Below are 19,558 nucleotides of genomic sequence, written 5' to 3' on the forward strand. Positions count from 1 at the left end.
TATCCTGAAGCAGAAAAGAAAACAAAAATAAACGTACTCTATCTATATAACCACCACGTTCAATATACCACCAACTTCGTCGCCATGATCATCAGTACTATTACAACTACCACCACCAACACTGCTACCACTGCTGCCGCCTCCACGAACGTCATTATAACCAATTTCACTGTTACACTCTCCGTACATACACCCCTCCACCGTCAGCAAATCGCTAAATGCTCTCATCGATACTGACTGCTACCCCACCTCCATCAGGCTTACTACAGGACCAAACCAATCACAACTAGCGTCACCCAATCGTTTTCACCATCACCACTAATAACAACATCACCATTGTCATCACCATCCACAATCACCAAGACAACACCCTCCATAACCTACTACAGCCTGTCATGAATGAATCTCAGAGTAAAAGTTTTGGTCACCCGAGGATTCCATATTATTTTAGTAAAGTATCAAGTTGTCTCCTCATCGGATTGTCAGCCATGATAAAACAAAAATACAGATCATTTGACTGGTGACGTAGCTAACAGGGGGAACGACTGATCACAGTTTTCAAAATTGGTGCCTTTGCAACAGTTTGTTTTAAATCTCATGTAACCTTGCAGTGTACAGCATAAATGTTATGCATCTCTGTTTTATAGTTGTACACTTAGACTGCGTGTACATCGTTTTTTAAAATTACGGTGACTTTCAGACTCATGTAGGATGAAGAAACAATTGCATTTTTATAGAAGTTAGCTGCCGTTGTGGGGGATGTCAGTCGTATGTGTGGTTGAAAGTAGCTGCATTTGTGATATAATCCAAATTGCATTTGTGGCAGAAGCTAGTTGTATTTGTGGTAGAAGGTAGTTACATTTGTGGTAGAAATCAGTTACATTTACGGTAGAAACCAATTGCATTTGCATTAGAAACCAGCTGCATTTATGGTAGAAGCCAACTACATTTGTAGTCGAAGGCAGCTACAGTTGAGGTAGAAGCTAGAAAATTTGCAATAGAAGCCAGTTGCATTTGCCGTAGTAAGTGGCTGCACTTGTGATAGAAACCAGTTGCATTTGTGGTAGAAGCCAACTGCATTTATGGTAGAAGCCAACTACATTTGTGGTAGAATCCAGCTGCATTTGTGGTAGAACCAAGTTGCATAGGCAGTAAAAAACTAACCGCACTAGTCGTAGAAGCCAACTGCATTTGTGGTAGAAACCGACTGTATTTACCGTTGAAGCCAGATGCATTTGTGGTGGAACCTAGCTACACATGTAAAAGTCAATTGCACTTGTGGTAGAAACCAAATGCTTTAGTGGTGGAGGCCAGCAGCATTTGTGGTAAAAGCCAGTTGCACTTGCGACAAAAAACTGCACTTGTTGATCTCATCTTCATCGGTCGCCATTTTAATTATTCTGGTTAGAGCTGTGGATTGGCAGAACCGTTTGAGCATTTATGCCAGCTCTTCACGATCTGGGTTCAAATTCCGCCAAGCTTTCTATTTTACCCACCAAGGAAACCGCCCACTGATTCAACGATTTTAGCCTTGTGCTTATGTTAGAACAAATTTTTAGAAATTATGAAAAATATTTATTCAAGCATGGCAGCATATTTAAGACGCTCGCTTTGCAGCCACGCAGTTTTGGGTTCAGTTCCACGGCACAGCATCTTGGGTAAGTATCTTCTACTATAGCTTCGGACCAACCAATGGTCTGTAAGAAAATTTGGTATATGGAAACTGGGTGGAAGCCTGTCAAATATAAACGGGATTTGAAGGCGATTGGCTTAGCGGTTAATATATTCGGCTCATAATCGTAAGGTCGTGAGTTCGATACTTGGCAGCGTGTTGTGTTCTTGAGCAAGATACTTTATTGCACGTTGCTCTAGTCCACTCAACTGGCAAAAATGAGTCGTACCTGTAATTCAAAGGGCCAGCCTCGTGACATTCTGTGTCACACTGAATCTCCCTGGGATCTACGTTAAGGGTGCGCGTGTCTGTGGAGTGCTGTTCCGTTGATCGGCTCAACTTGAACATTCGTCGTCGTACCCGACGGAGTGCCGTATCTGTCCCCACCACCCACCGCTGGACAACCACTGTTGATTTACGTTCTTGTAACTTAGTTCGGCGAAACAGACCGATAGAATAAATAAAAGACAAATATTAAGCAATGAAGTCGATTTGTTCGACGAAAACCATACAAGGAACTGTCCCAGCGTTGTCGCAGCCCAATAATTGAAACAAATGAATGAAAGGTGTCTTCCCAATGAAGTCGATTAGGAAAATATTTATCCGAGCGATGCCGGAATTGTCCGAAGTTATTCAGGTGAACTTTTATTCACCTGAATAATTATTGTTCAATACATCGAACTACAAGTCAGGTCAAAAAGAAAAAAAAAATGATCACGTGATCCATGACAGTAAATATGTAAAACATGCATACGACAACATGAATGTCGTACTGTCGCTACGTGGTTGTTCGACTAACCGACAGAAATAGCAGTCAAATTTCCCTTTAATCACTAAAAAAGAAGGAAGACACAAGAAGTGTGGTCTTAGTATCGAAAAGAAAAAATATGAAAATACAGGGTGATGTCGGAATGTCTTGTTTATAGGTCTCCTTGATCAAAGTTAACCTGATTGCTGGTGGTAGCCGTGGTAGTAATAGCTGTAGTAGTAGTGGTGGTGGTAGTAGTAGTAGTAACATAACAACCGCAGTAGTCTCAGCGACGACAGTAAGAGCCACTACAAGGTACAACCGACACCACCACCACCACCATTCTTACTTCCTCTACTTGTCACTCTCCCCCTCTCTCTCTCTCTCTCTCTCTCTCTCTTTCTACCACAACCACCATCATCTCGATGACAGTCACACAAACCACCTCTCCTTACACCCCCACTATCACACTCATGTCACCATCCGCACCACGTTTCCCTACCACCATCATACGCAAAACATCCTTTAACGCCGCAATCTCAGCTCCACCACCCTTATAAACCGTTCCCCCCCCCACCACCACCAACAAATTCCTCCACCACCTCCACCAAGTCCACTACGTCCTCCACCACCACCGCCTCACAACAGCGTTCCCTCCACTCATAGCCCTAACCCTCCCACTCTGTCAACCACGCTATCACCACCGTCGCCTTCATAATACCAAATCCGTCACTATCACCACCACTGCTACTACCGTCGTCACCGCCACTCTGAACATATGACAACGTCTAAGAATAAATAAAAAAAATCAATAACATACAACTGGACGATTTCGCTACAACAACAACAACAACTACTACTACTACTACTACTACTGCTGCTCCTGCTACCACCACTACTACTACTGCTGCTGCTACTACTACTACTACTACTACTACTACTACTACTACTACTGCTACTACTACTACAACAACTACAACAACTACTACTACTACTACTGCTGCTGCTGCTACTACTACTACTACTACTATTACTACTACTGCTACTGCTGCTGCTGTTCTTGTTGTTGCCGCTACTGTAGTTTAGTTTAAAGTTTTTACAAAAGGTGAGTTGCAAGGGCTACCTTGTTTTCTAAACACATACACAAACTCTATACATACCCCCACCAATACGCAAACATGCACACACGCAAACACACACACACAAGCATCTATAACAGACTCGCAAACATACAGATGCACTAACACAAACACGCACACGCATGCATACACAACCCTTTTGTTTTTGCTCAACGAACCCTAACCACATAAACTTTGAGCTGTTACCTTAAGTTGTTGTTTTCCCTACAGTTGAATCCTGCTCCCGGATTTAGGGTTACAGAGTACTACTTAAGAAGAGTGGTCCCGGTGCGCTCACTCGTGCATCCGCGGTAACTAGTCGATCCTTACTTTGTATTTTATTTACTTTGCTAGGTAGTCGTTGTAGGATCGACGAGTCTCGACTAGCTAGCGCAGATGCGCGATTGCGCGCACCGGGACCACTCTTCTTAAGTAGTACCGGGTTACATTATGTGATAGATGCTCACCTACCACTTATTTAAGATGTTATGGTGTGATTTGAGGGAAATTAGGTCGATATTTCTAGCAAGTTAATTAAACACGTAACTGCTCCAGCATTAGGGATTTCTGCGTGGTCGCTCGAACTGCTAAAAATAACAGCCAAATCTCCCGCAATTTGATCACTATTGTCTCAAAGTGAGCCCACGAATGCATAAGATAATAATTCTAGATGCACTGTCTGTAAAAAAAAAAACGCTCTGAAACCTTTTAGCAACAGAAAAGCAGACAAATTATAATACAAATTTACATTATATTACTAAAATAAAGTGATTGTAATTATGATTTTTTTTATTCACAGAAAAGTATTTAAAATGCTTCGTCCCCAAAAGTTTTGTTCTCCCAGGAATAGGAACAATTGCTGGTGCTTTTTGACACGTTTCTTTAAACAACGACCAAGATGATTTAATTGCAAACACTATATTTTGATACTGTAATTAAATTTGTATTTTAAATTAATATATGTATTTTTACTTTCATAATAACCCCCAAAATGTTATGGCTATTGACGAAAACATCTTTTATTTTATATCCACTCATTAGAGCAACTTCCATTGTCATGTATATCATGCATACACGCACACACATATATACACACATACACACATAATATAGGCACCTCCACCTGCATTATGTACATGTATATTTGTGTGTCTGTATATATATATATATATATGTGCATACGTACATACACTATACACTTATATATATATATATATATTATATTTACGATCATATATATATTATATATATATTATATATATATATATTTACGATCATATATATATATATATATATATATATATATATATATATATTTACGATCATATATATATTATATATATATATTATATATATTATATTTACGATCATATATATATATATTATATATATATAATATAGATATATATATATTTACGATCATATATATATATATATATAGATATATATATATTACGATCATATATAATCTTATATGTGAGTGTGTCTTCTTGTGTCTGTGTTTGTGCCCCACCACCGCTTGAGAACCAGTGTTGGTGTGTTTACCTCCTCGCAACTTAGCGGTCCGGCAAAAAATAACTGATTGAAAAAGTACTGGGCTTTAAAAAAAGTCTGGGGTCGATTTGTTCGACTAAAACCCCTCAATGCCCTAGCGTGGCTGTAGTCAAATGACTGAAACAAGTAAAAGATAAAAGATATATAGCAAGTAGACTTTACGATTAGCTTCCCAAGTAATATTATATTATATTATACTATATTATATTATATTATATTATACTTTATTATATTATACTATGTTATATATATATATATGTATGTATGTATGTATATATATCAACGAATTTCGAGCTAACCAGGTGTAACGGAAGAAGCTTGGAAGTCTTCACCTGTATAATCATTCGACCTTCTAAAAATAACAACTAAAATCTTTCAAATCTAAGCCTACTATCTTTAAAAAGAAAAGAAAGGTGCGTATCATAGAAACATGGTCGCTACCCATCAAAAAAAAAAAAAAAAAAAAAAAATTGTCACGGTTGGAAAACTCATTATAGCTTTCCCCATGACAATCCTCTTGCAACCTGAGAAGCGTACAATGATTTCTTTTAATTTTCTTTCTTTCTCTTTTCCTTCCTTCCTTCCTTCTCCTATTTCCTTATTGCTATTTTGTCAAGTACATGTAAGCGAGAACAATTTCGATGAATTTTAGATGCAGTCTAATTTCAACAGTATATATATATATATATATATATATAATATAGATATATATATACGCACTTTATTAAAAGCAGCAGCCCGTTCCCCTGTTTGTCGGACAGTTTTGTTTAGAATTCTCAACATTCTAAACAAAACTGTCAGACGACCGGGAACGTGAAACTAAGTAACAGTTTTTGTGATATTTCTGGTGCTTTTTAATAAAGCATATTACTCTACCTCTGGTTTTTGAGTACTATTTTTCCCCACCTTGTTTTGCATTTATATGCTAATCCGGTATATATATAAATAAAGAAGGCGGCGAGATGGCAGAAATGTTAGCATGCTGGGCGAAATGCTTTTTTATCCTTTCGGGGTCGATAAATTAAGCACCAGTTACGCACTGGGGTCGATGTAATCGACTTAATACCTATGTCTGTCCTTGTTTGTCCCCTCTATGTTTAGCCCCTTGTGGGTAATAAAGAAATAGGTATTTCGTCCGCCGCTGCGTTCTGAGTTCAAATTCTGCCAAGGTCGACTTTGCCTTTCATCCTTTCGGGGTCGATAAATTAAGTACCAGTTACACACTGGAGTTGATGTAATCGACTTAATCCGTTTGTCTGTCCTTGTTTGTCCCCTCTGTGTTTAGCCCCTTGTGGGTAGTAAAGAAATATATATATATAAAGAAAATAATTAAATTAATAAATAATTATTTAATCATCTCTCTATTTTCTTATTTTCTTAAAAATATATATAAACCCTGGTTTATCCAGTCACTTCACTATTAATTGTAATATTCAATACTTCTTGTAATAGGTAATAAACCAGTATATTCATTGGATTTTATTGTCCTTTAATGCGGTTTGTAACCTTTATTTGAACTTTTATATATATATACTCTTTACTCATTTACTTGTTTCAGTCATTTGACTGTAGCCATGCTGGAGCACTGTCTTTAGGATTTATTCTTGTAGGCTTAGTACTTATTCTATCTGTCTCTTTTGCCGAATCGCTAAGTTACGGTGATGTAAACACACTAGTGATGTTGGGGGGACAAACACAGACACGCAAACATATACACACACACATACATATATACGACGGGCTTCTTTCAGTTTCCGTCTACCAAATCCACTCACAAGGCTTTGGTTGACCCGAGGCTATAGTTGAAGACGCTCAAGTTGTCAGGCAGTGGGACTGAACCCGGAACCATGTGGTTGGTAAACAAGTTACCTACCACACAGCCACTCCTACGCCTATATAGATATATATGGAAAATAATAAAAAAAAATCGGTTCAGTAAAGCATGTCTTAACTTCTCATAAAAGACCCTCTGTGAATTTTTTGTGATGTTTTATTTTGGGAAAAACAAGGTGTGTCTTTTATGTTATCTAATATAGAACACGTCTTTCTTCTGACAACTCCTCACACTTTGGACACAAAACAGATATCATCTCTGTCCAGGGTTGGGATGAAACGCAAGGCAGGCGTAAAAATGCTAGAGGAATTTCGTATTTCCTTTCTCACCTCATTCCTGGGCCTCAAATGAAATCTTACCCCACGCCTACATATCCAAGCCTATTCAATATAAATTGTATGTGTGTGTAGATATAGATGTGTGCATGATAATGTGTGTGTGTGTATACAAATATATATATATACACACATCTATATTTAAGATCTGACTGGACCTGATGAAGCCTTCTGGCTTCACAGACCCCAGTTGAACCGTCCAACCCATGCTAGCATGGAAAATGGATGCTAAATGATGATGATGATGATGATATATACATACTAGCCGGTGTACCCGGTAATTCTCGGGGGTAAAGATGTTCTAATGAAACGCCTTATTATTCTGATATAAGAAAGCAATTTCATTATAACTACCACAAAAGGTGTATTTTCTCTTGCAAAAAGTACAAAAAACTGTTAGCTGGAGGAGGGAGAGATTGTTGGAGGTTGGCGAGAAAGTACTTTGACTTGTCATAGCATTTTAAAGGTGAACTTTATGAAGGCTAATTTATTAAAGGTAATATATAAATGTAGTATATATGTATATAAATATATGAATGTAGTGTTTAATGTTTAAGAATGAAATGAAGTAAGTGCAATGATAATGTTCATACTCACTGATGGTCGCTCTCAATAACTGCCTTTAGCTTACGGAATTCTTGTTTTTATAACTATCAAAAAGCGGCCAGAAGGATAGACATATTGTTGAGAACAAATGATTCTGCTGGAGGTCTGTTATCTCCATTCCAGCCCCTGCAAAGACATTATTCTGCTTAGCGAAGGCATCTGGGAATTGTATAACTGCTGTCATTCACAGAAAAACTATTGTTTTACTGTGAGAAAAGCGCTGTTGAAATGTTAAGTGAAATTTGGCAATTGAGGATTGAATCCACGCTATGCCTGCATGAAGCCACTACAAATATGTTGTGGAATAAAAATAAAAAAATTATCTACTGTCATGGAAAAAGTGTAACTACAAAAATGCAGAATTATCGGAGTAATGGGCATTCAAAAAACGTATGTATAGAAATGTATGAATGAATTCTTTAAGGTTTAAGATTTAAATCAAGGAAGTGCAATAATAATGTTTAGCAGTTCAAAACTGTGAGTAGTGAAATGCAGAATTAGGTCAGTTGATTGTGTGAATCAAATATTGATTGCTTCGCTAAAAACTACAGGTGGTATGGGTTATTTCCCTTGGGTTGTTTAAATAAAATATTAGTAATATGTAGTGGATAGAAGGATCCTTTGGAAGGCCCCTATTATCGACTTTCAACAATCTAAGTATGTCACACGGTTTCCAGATATGAGTTCTACTCACATGGCAGATAAGGTATAAAAGTGATATTTTCTACAAAAATTAGAAATTTGACTCACAAAAAAATCAATATTCAAAGTAATTGAACATAAACAATGAAACCTGTAAAATATTTAAAAATTCGATGGCTGAATTAGTTTCATGAAAATGTTGTATGAACTGTAAATAAGCAATAAATATTATGATTTGTAAAATAAGTGATACAGGGTGTCCCAACTTAATGTGGTGTAAGTTTGGTTTCATTTTTTTAAGAATTTCAAGCATTCAAAGTATGAGTTCATTGTATTGGGAAACACTTATTAAATACGTTCTGGAATCAAAAATTTATGTACTGTCATCGAAAAATTATAACTGGAAAAATGCAGAATTATTGGAGTTAAGGGCATTGAAAGTGTACATGCATCAAGAAAGTGCAATAATAAGGTTTAGCAGTTGAAAACTGTGAGTAGTGAAATTCAGAATTAGGTCCGCTGATCATGAGAATCAAATATTAATCGCTTCGCTAAAAACTAACAATTGTAAATGCAGGTGCTATGGGTCATTTCCCTTGAGTGTTAAAAAAATATTGTGCAAGTGCTATGGGTTATTTCCCGTGGGTGCTTAAAAAAATTAGTAATATGAGGTAGATAAAAAGATCCATTCCAGAGGCTGCATTATCGATTTTTTTTCAACAATCCAAGTATGTCACAAGGTTTCCAGACATGAGTTCTAATCACGTGTCAAGTTTCATCAAAATCAATAAAATGATGTAGAAGGAGTTAGCTAACAACACCACAAACAAACACACACCGATTTTCCACATATGTAGTATATATATATAAATGGAGAGAGGAAGTGTATTCCCATGCAAGAAAGAACTATAGGTGAACTATCAGTTTTGGGGGTTGAAAATGCATCTGAGTCCATATTGTCAAAACCAGTTTGTTATCTTAATGAATTTGTTACAAAATTTTAAAATGACCACACATTTTCAGACTCATGTACATTTTCAACCCCAATCACGTGATCACATGATATATATATATATATATATATATATATATGTTTAAACAATTTAGCTAGGTGTAAAATTCACCTAAGGGATATTAAATAACCGAAGAATTTAATGGTTTATATTACCTATGTCAATAACAATGTTATTTCAAATAGGTAAATAAAAAATAAACATACAGTTTATTAATATATAAATATAAATAAGAATATAAATAAGAAAACAAAGCAATAAATATATATATATGTATGTATATAAGTATGTGTATGTATGTGGGTCTTGACATTGTGTGATAGTTGTAAATGAGTGTATTTAATTGTGGAAGGAATATTTGAAGTGGCAAGACATATTCAGCGCGTTCTTTCAGCATATAGGCATAATAGCTTTTTCTGCCCTTAAGTGTAATTATACCCTATACAGTTATATCTCTCTCTCTATCATCATCATCATTTAACATCTGCCTTCCATGCTAGCACGGGAGGGATGGTTTCACAAGAGCTGTCCAGGCAGATGCCTACACCAGACCTCTGTGACTGTTTTGGCAGGATTTTTACAGCTGGATGCCCTTTCTAACACCAATCATTCAGCAGAGTGGACTTAGTGCTTTTAACATGGCAATATATTATATATATATATTGCAAATTAGAAAATGGAGGAGAACAATAGTTGGTTCATCAACTTTAGGACATTAAAAATGTTAACTTATTTATTTATTAAACTGATAATTATAAAAACATACATACATATACCATATTATTCTATGCATATAAGATAAGGATACCAATAATATATATGTATATATGTGTGTGTATATGTATGTATATGAATGTAAGACTGTGTCTGGTGCATGTGTACAATTTTCATGCATACACCCCCTTATGGATATGCATATGTTTGTATATGTGCAGGTGTAGGTGTGTGATGGGAGGGTGTATATATATATCGTAAAATATAATTGCCACCTAAATGTGGATGTCCCATAGAGGACGATGCTACAGTCATTTTTAGTCCCAGGAGGACATCTCCAGCTGGCTAACGACTCTGTCTGTATCCGATTAGTATTTGCGAGGGGAAATCATTGTTCCCATCACTAGCCATACCTGATACACACAGACCCAGGTTTCTAGGTAGTAACCCATCATCAGTGTTTGATAATCATGAGCTAGTAATGAAAACTCATTCCACATGCAAAATACTATATATTTTTTCCATTGACAAACTATCGCTGATCTCAAAAAAGGAGAAATAAGCAATATTAAATCTCTGAGGAAGAAGTAAACTGTAGCAATATGTAATCGTAAAATCTAATTGCCAACTAAATGTGGCTGTTCCATAGAGGATGATGCTGGCTAACGACACACTGTCTGTGTCTGATTAGTATTTCCAAGCTTCATTAGCCAGCTGGAGATGCTGTCTTTATTTCTCTTCACTTATGTAGCTCGTAAACATCTAGCATCTTACTAAGTTGAGAACACAGATTTAGTAGTAAAATGGTTTGACATCTATTTTTAGCATACAAGGGATCCACAGAGTGATCTCTCATATTGTTTATATTTAAATAGAATTCATGGTCCTTGGATTGTTTTAAGTATGCTGACCACTTGTTGAAATTAATATTATTTAATAATATAAATTTTTACTCTTATTATATAAAATATATATATAAAAATATACACACAACCATATTCTCACAATACATAGACTCACTCACACAAACATGTATACGCTCATGCACATAAACACACAAACATATATGTATGTATGTACTGATACATAACACACGTATCCATGCACACATATATATATATATATATATGTATATGTGTACATTACCTCATCCTCATATACATATAGGTGCTTACATGCATACACGTAACATAATACATGTATATTTAGACATTTATACATATAAATATATATATATATGTATTTTGCACTCGCTCACACACACATATATTCATTCAAATGAAATCATCAGGAAGCTTGCTGTCAAAATAAGTTTTGGCATTTATACATTTAGGCAGGTTTAATGTATAAATGCCAAAACTTATTTTGACAGCAAGCTTCCTGATGATTTCATTTGAATGAAACAGTTCTAGTCCTGTAGAAGCTCCTTCTATAAAATGAATATATATATATATATATATATATATATATACACCCCCTACCATCACACACCTACACCCATAGAGAAACATATGCATATCCATATAAGTGAAGGGGGCATGTGTGTGAAAATTGCACATATGCACCAGACATAGCCTTACACTCTTACACATACATATACATGTATATATACACACATACATGTATACATATAAACACGTATGCATATACACACATATGCGCATTCACACAATTAAAAAGGAAAAAATGTATATAATGGAAGTTAAAACATATGAGAAAGTTTGTGCAGGAACATAGTAGAAATGTTGATTCTAGCTGTGACATTGGGGTTCCCAAAACTGTAACAGGTATTTTGTGACGTTTGGACATGATCCAAAGAGTCAAGTTCTTGAATTTAAAGAATGTAGCGGGGTCTAAGGGACTTTACCAAATGAGCCATCTTTCCATATACTTGGCTGAGATCTTCCAGTAAATCCTGTAGTTAACACCTAGTTCTTTTATGAACCATTTCTAAATGGATAATTTGGTAATATATAATACATGATATATTATATAATATATATATATATATTATAATACATGATATATATATATCATATGATATATATATCATAATACATGATATATTATATATATATATATCATCATCATCATCATCGTTTAACGTCCGCTTTCCATGCTAGCATGGGTTGGACGGTTCAACTGGGGTCTGGGGAGCCCGAAGGCTGCACCAGGCCAGTCAGATCTGGCAGTGTTTCTACAGCTGGATGCCCTTCCTAACGCCAACCACTCCGAGAGTGTAGTGGGTGATTTTATGTGCCACCGACACAGGTGCCAGACAAGGCTGGCGAACGGCCACGCTCGGATGGTGTTTTTATGTGCCACCAACACAGGTGCCAGACGAGGCTGGCAGACGGCCATGCTCGGATGGTGTTTTTATGTGCCACCGACACAGGTGCCAGACGAGGCTGGCAGATGGCCACGCTCGGATGGTGTTTTTATGTGCCACCGACACAGGTGCCAGACGAGGCTGGCAGACGGCTACACTCGAATGGTGTTTTTATGTGCCACCGACACAGGTGCCAGACGAGGCTGGCAGACGGCCACGCTCGGATGGTGTTTTTATGTGCCACTGACACAGGTGCCAGACGAGGCTGGCAGACGGCCACGCTCGGACGGTGTTTGTTACGTGCCCACAGCACAGAGGCCAGTTGATGCGGTACTGGCTACGGTCCCGTTAGGATGGTTCCTTATGTGCCACCGGCACTGGTACCACAAGGATACAAATTCCATTGATGTTCATCTATTTTGATTTGGTTTGACTTGATTCGATTTGACTTTGATTTGATTTGCCTCAACAGGTCTTCTCAAGTGTCACAAGCAGGAAGGTGTGCACAGGCGGACTGACTACGTCCCAGGTAGGGGCCACGGGTTATGGCTTCACTAGTCTTGCCGGGTCTTCTCACGCACAGCATACTTCCATAGGTCTCGGTCTCTGGTCATTTCCACGGTGAGACCTAATGTTCGAAGGTCGTGCTTCACCACCTCGTCCCAGATGTATATGATAAATAAATATATAATATATATATTTATATATTATATGTATATGATAAATAAATATATATAATATATATATATATTATATGTATATGATAAATAAATATGTATATGATAAATAAATATATATATATATATTATATGTATATGATAAATAAATATATATAATATACATATATTATATATATATATGATATATATATATAATATATAAATGAATATATATATACATAGTATATATATAAATGAATATATATATAGTATATATAGAAATAAATATATATATATATATAGTATATATAGAAATAAATATATATATATATATGTATGTATAAAACATATATAGAGGTAAACCTATTTTCACGTGTGTATACACACACATACATATACGCATATATATATGATATATATATTTATATATGTAAACATATTTTCACATGTGTATACACACATATGCATATATATATATATATATAATATATATATATATATATATATAGGCACATACATATATGAACAGAGGTAGTGGGATAATAAACATATGTAGACTTGAGAAGTTTGATTATATGAAGCAAGAAGACACGGATTATAGAATAAAAAAGATAACAAAAGAACATGAATTATGTAAAGTCTTATCTCAATAACTCTTTCAAGATGGCTATGACTTAAATTTTAATCATATTCATATGTAATATGTGCATGATATTATAAGTGTGTGTCCTGTAACCAATCCCAATGAATTGGATAAATTAAGTGAAGCAAGCTGTCTCAAGAGCAAAATGCATATTTTCTCGCAAATTCTACGAATATTAAAGTTTAAAGAGAGTAGATTAGTGGGAAATAGGTGAAAGGAGGTAGAGGGAACAGCCATGTAGAAAGGATAGTTAAAGGGAGATATGGGATGAAGATATTACTATTACTAGACCAGACATAAAGAAAATGAGGTTTATAACAAACCGAAGAAATATTGTTTAAGATCAAAATAGTGTGGGCAAGAGGAGAAAGCAATTAAGAACTACAGAATTGAGGAACAAAGTTGTGGGAAATAAGCACAGTGATAAGGGACTGGTGGTTAGTAAAAGAAGATGTGGTGATTGAAAGAATTTTAGCCAGGGTGATGAGAAATAATAATGATTTTACATAGTGAACAAAGGTCTTGTAATATTTATGTCTACAGGTGAAGATTACATCAGAGAATTGATTAAGAAAAGAGGTCTCATTTTGGCATAGTTTAGCGAGTGACTCTGGGCAACATAATTGTAGACATGGTATACATATGCACATATAGATACATAAATATCATCATCATCATGTTGTCATTTTTACATTTCCTTTTCCATGCTTGCATAGGTCAGACTGAATTCATTGAGACAGATGTCAATCACCTGTTTTCAAGCAGTGTAATATTTCTCAATGGCCAGACATGGTTTTTGTGGAAGATTGGAAACAAATGATACTGCTTATGTGATGATGACATTCACTTTTCAACTGTCGCATGATGTTAAGATGAAAGGCCAGGCACATGCATGCTTGACTTTCTTATTGTATTTGCATTAAGTGTGATACATAGATTGCTGTTTTAATTTAATACTGTTTCTGTTGCATGTAACATACACACACATATGACGAGCTTCTTTTTGTTTCCATCTGCAAATTAAGGCTTTGATCGGCCTGTGACTTGCCTGAGGCGTCATATTATATGTGTGTGTGTATGTATGTATACAGAAAATGTGTCAAAGCCGACAGGAGACGTCAATGTTTCCTAGGGCTAAATGGCGGTGGTGTAATTCCCTTACGAGACTATCACATTGAGTTGACAGTATACGACCACTATATATATATATATATATATATATATATTATCAAGGTTGGGGGTCTTGTCTGAAAATCATATAGAAATATATATCACCAACTTGATTTCAACTGGTATTCATTTTAAAGACCCCAGAAGGGGTGACCTTAGCGGCACTTGGATTCATAATATAATGAACGATTGCTAACTACCCCAATTATTTTGTCCGATCATCTTGCAATTCTTCCACCCTGCTATCCGATTCAATAATGTCTCCGCATCCCAGAAAAAACCTAATCACTTTAGTTTTATTCCCAATCCAGCTTTGAGCGAGCAAACCTATGATCAAAAGATTTTTGTGGTGACGGTCCCATCTTTTTGTATACCTTGATCTACATTGTCCAATTTATCCTTCTTTATTTAAGACTTGTGAATAGTTTGAAGGTGATACAACTGCTATTTCTCATTGTTCGAGCTACTCCTTAGCGGCATTGTCATTGACGCGTTGCGAACTGGAGTTAAGGCCTTATTTTTTTTTTCTCCTCCTGCTACTTGTTGCTTTTAAAATAATTTCGTTTTGCTTCACTACGTAAAGAAAATTACATTTTAAAAGGCATAAATGCCATACAGTCTCCTTACCCACACCCTCTCTTAAAACCGAGACATTTTATTATTTGCAAAAGTCGTACCAGTGACACACTTCTATAAGCCTGTCAAAAACCTACCGCACCCATCCTCTCATTCCATATTCACAAAAAACGCGAAGGTTATCACTTCCCAATTACTTCCACCCTTATCTTTCCTGTCTATATATTCAGAATATTCGTATATCTCGACGTTCATAATCGGTGAGTTTATTTAAGTGACGGGACACTTATATATCATTGCAACATTTTAATTAACGTCGTTTTACGTTTCTGAGCTCAAATCACGTCACTGAGAGAGGAAACTTACCTTTTCATCCCGTGGTTTTGTGCCTACATCATAAATCTATAAATGGTGTTTGAAATTGAATTTAAACTTTAGCACTTGTATATATATATATATATATATATATTATATATATATATATATATATATATAGTATACACTATACCCACACATATATATATATTCATCGATAGCTATGATACACCAATATACGAACACGCATACACAGGTGACTCACATTCGTTTCATTCATTTAAACATACACACATATATACAAACATTCACACAGTGAATGAATGTTAATAGCTTAAACCAATTCCTTTCGGATTTTACCATCGACGACTCCGTCGCCTACTTAGCAAAACGATAAAAGTTTAAAAAGAAAAAAGATAGAGAAGAGAGTGGAAACATTGAGTTTGGAAGATATATCCAGGAATAATTAAATTAAAAAAAAAAAATATTACAAGAACCACCGAAAATTTAACTTTATTAATAATTATTATTTTTAAAATTTCAACAGCGAAAAACAAAAAAAGTTTTAATTATGAAGAACAGTGAAGAAGCTCATAAAGTTACTGAACAAATTTACAAGGTAAGAAGACTTTCAACTTCATGTTTTTGCTTCTCATTTCAGTCGTATCTTGTTCTCTCTGGTGTTTTATTTCCTATTTCTTGTTATAATTATTTACTTAAAAAAGAAAAACGTCTTGTGTTATAGATATTTAAATATATTATTTACAACATTATGGTGTGGGTACTTTTTTAAGATTTTCACATCAAACAAAAAGAAAACCCCCGAAAAACAACAGAACAACCTGTCCTAAGAATGAAAGAAACCTCGATTCTTTATTGATTTCGTGTATATACATACATATTTTTTGTGTACGGTTAAAACTAAGGTTAATCGAAAACTATCATTTGTATATTATGTATGCTTTTAACTCATTTCACCGTCTTTTCCTTCCCTCTCTATTATCCTTTATGTAACCCTCTACCAACACAAATTGTAGACTGTTCTTGTGATATAGCATTCTTAAACACCTGTGGCAAAATAAAAGAAATCATCACCATAACCATCATGATGATCATCATGTTTGTTGTTTACGGAGTCAGCTATAAGACATATCTGAAGTGGGTTGCCAAGTGTGGGAAAATATCGATGATAATTTACTAATTATAGACACAATATTTCCTCCGTCATATTTTTTGCCATATCCCTTCAACCCTGTTAGAAACATGTTCTTTCACGTTCACACATATCATTCTGTGGTTTACAAAGTGGTTACCATTATTATTTTCACCTAGCTCTGTCAAACATGTTTACTGATTTACTAAATAATTTTCGAATGATTGGGTTTATGTAATCAGCTCTGATCGAATTCATCATCGAAGACGTTCCAACTTCTATATCGCGTCTTTTCGTTCATTGTGTCCCCCCTTCTTAGTGTGTCATTTCCATTGGATTTGGTTGATATTTCTAGCAAAACGAGTGACGGCATATAGCTTTACTTGTTGGTTCTTCGAATGTTGTTGCTGTATTATTTAGCCCCAGATCAGCCCTAGTATTGCACACCTATTCTCAGAGGGGCTCTAACCATGACCATCTAGTCGGTACTATTTAAGAAGAGTGGTCCTGGTGCGCGCACTCGCGTAGTCGCGCATCCGCGCTAGCTAGTCGTGACTAATCGATCCATTGTGTTTTTGTTTTATTTACTTCGTTTAAAAAAATTTATTTACTTTGTGTTTTTGCGTTTTATTTACTTTGTTTTAAAAAAATATTTACTTTGTGTAAAAATGATTTATTTTGTGTTTTATTTACTTTGTTAGGTAGTCGTTGTAGGTTCGACTAGTCACGACTAGCTAGCGCGGCTGCGCGAGCACGCGAGTGCGCGCACTGGGACCACTCTTCTTAAGTAGTATCCATCTAGTCTTATAACCAGGAACTACATTATCTAATGTGGCTTTTCTGTTTTAAGGCGCAGGGTGAGATTCGGAAGAGATTTGGCTGCTTTTCTAGCAGATCGAGCGACTGATCAGCGGCTTCTGCATTATCTACATATGTAAACAAATCAGAGATTTATAAATGCTGATAGCGTAAACAATTGTTTATGAAAATGCTGATTATGTAAACAATTAAATTAATTGTTTATAAATAATGATTACGTATAAATAATGATTACGTTAATTTATTTATTTATTTTCACTGATTTTTATAATATCCCACATTCTGAAATATTTGTAGTTCAAATTAAAAAAAATTTGGTTGCGCTCCTGCGACCGGGTGTTGAGGTTTATTGCTCGGATCCTCTACGGTTGATCGTGGGTATTTTCCGAGCCCCCTCCCCACCCCTCCTTTGTCAGCGCGCTTTTTTTTCGTCATATTCCTTCAATATACGATGCCTTACACCTGTTACATATATTTTTTTTCCATTTTTGCCACTTGGGCGCGGATCTAGTACGGTTGATTGTGGGAATTTTCCGAGCCCCCTCCCCTCCCGTTGTCAGCGCGTTTTTCTTTCGTCATATTCCTTCAATATACAATGCCTTACATCTGTTACACATATTTTTTTTCCATTTTTGCCACCTGGGCGCGGATCTATATATTAACCAAAATTTTTTCTCCAAAAATTTATGTTTTTATAATTTTAAACCCCAACCCTCGCCGATGAAAAACTATCAAATTAAAACGAATTAAAATTTCTTCGTAAATTTTATAATATCATACATTCTGAAAACACTTGTAATTCATGTTTTTTCTTTAAAAAAATCCATGTTTTTCAAATTTACTTCTCTCTCATTCCTCCCCCTCTTTGTATCTTTCATTCATTTTTCAGTATTAATGTTTGTCATACACTTGAAATTACCATTTTTGGGGAAAAAAGAAATTCTTCTAAATTTTAATTTTTAAACATCTTTCGTACCCACGTCCACCAACTGCCTTTTGTTCGTTACCCCCAGACTTTATTTTTATTTACTTTTCAAAATTTATTCGAGAGATTCCTCATTTAAAAGTAGCCTTAAAATTTTTTTCCCCAAGTTCTGGTTTTGTGTTTAGAAGTTTGCTTCCCAGCCAAATGGTTCCTGGTTCAGTTCCACTGCATGGCACCTTGGACAAGTGTCTTCTACTAAAAGCTCCAGATTGACCAAAGTCTTGTGAGTGGATTTGGTAAATGGAAACTGAACGAAGCCTATATATATATATATATATATATATATATATATATATATATATATATATATATATCTATATAAACGGCAGTTTGTCTGTGCGTGTTTCTGTGTGTCTGTTTGCTTGTACCCTCACCCTGACCACGGCTTTCAACCGATTCTGATGAAACTTGACACACACATAGCCCAATGTCATAATTCAAAACTAACGCAGCGAAAATTTTGTAAAGTCCCCCCAGTTCTGAAAAAAATCGATAAATTCGACATGGGGTCGAGAATCAGAAACACAAACCACAAACTGTCTGGGGGGACGCAACTCCACCTTTTTTAACTCTCAAAAAAATTTACCATCATTTTTTTCCATTTCTTGGCTATTTTTTGGCTATAACTCTCTAAAAATGCTTTATAGTTATTTCCCTTACAAACCTGAGCAAC

The 19,558-nt window shown here is 35.6% G+C and overlaps 1 protein-coding gene across 3 annotated transcripts in view; it reads left to right on the forward strand.

Moving 5' to 3' along the window:
* Nucleotides 1-3,453: 3,453 nt before the first annotated feature.
* LOC115211908 (brain-specific angiogenesis inhibitor 1-associated protein 2) overlaps nt 3,454-19,558 on the forward strand; it is a 126,147-nt gene continuing 110,042 nt past the window's right edge. Inside the window, exons 1-2 of one of the 3 annotated variants that reach the window (XM_029780655.2) lie at nt 3,454-3,525; nt 16,476-16,547. In XM_029780655.2, coding sequence (XP_029636515.1) covers nt 16,500-16,547 — 48 coding nt within the window. In that variant the 5' untranslated portion in view covers nt 3,454-3,525; nt 16,476-16,499. Of the gene's footprint in view, nt 3,526-7,753; nt 7,758-15,721; nt 15,874-16,475; nt 16,548-19,558 lie in introns of those variants that run through there. The other 2 variants (XM_036502770.1, XM_036502769.1) reach the window with 2 other exon arrangements.

Source organism: Octopus sinensis, linkage group LG5 (genome assembly GCF_006345805.1).
Source record: "Octopus sinensis linkage group LG5, ASM634580v1, whole genome shotgun sequence".
In the NCBI taxonomy this organism is placed as follows: domain Eukaryota; kingdom Metazoa; phylum Mollusca; class Cephalopoda; order Octopoda; family Octopodidae; genus Octopus; species Octopus sinensis.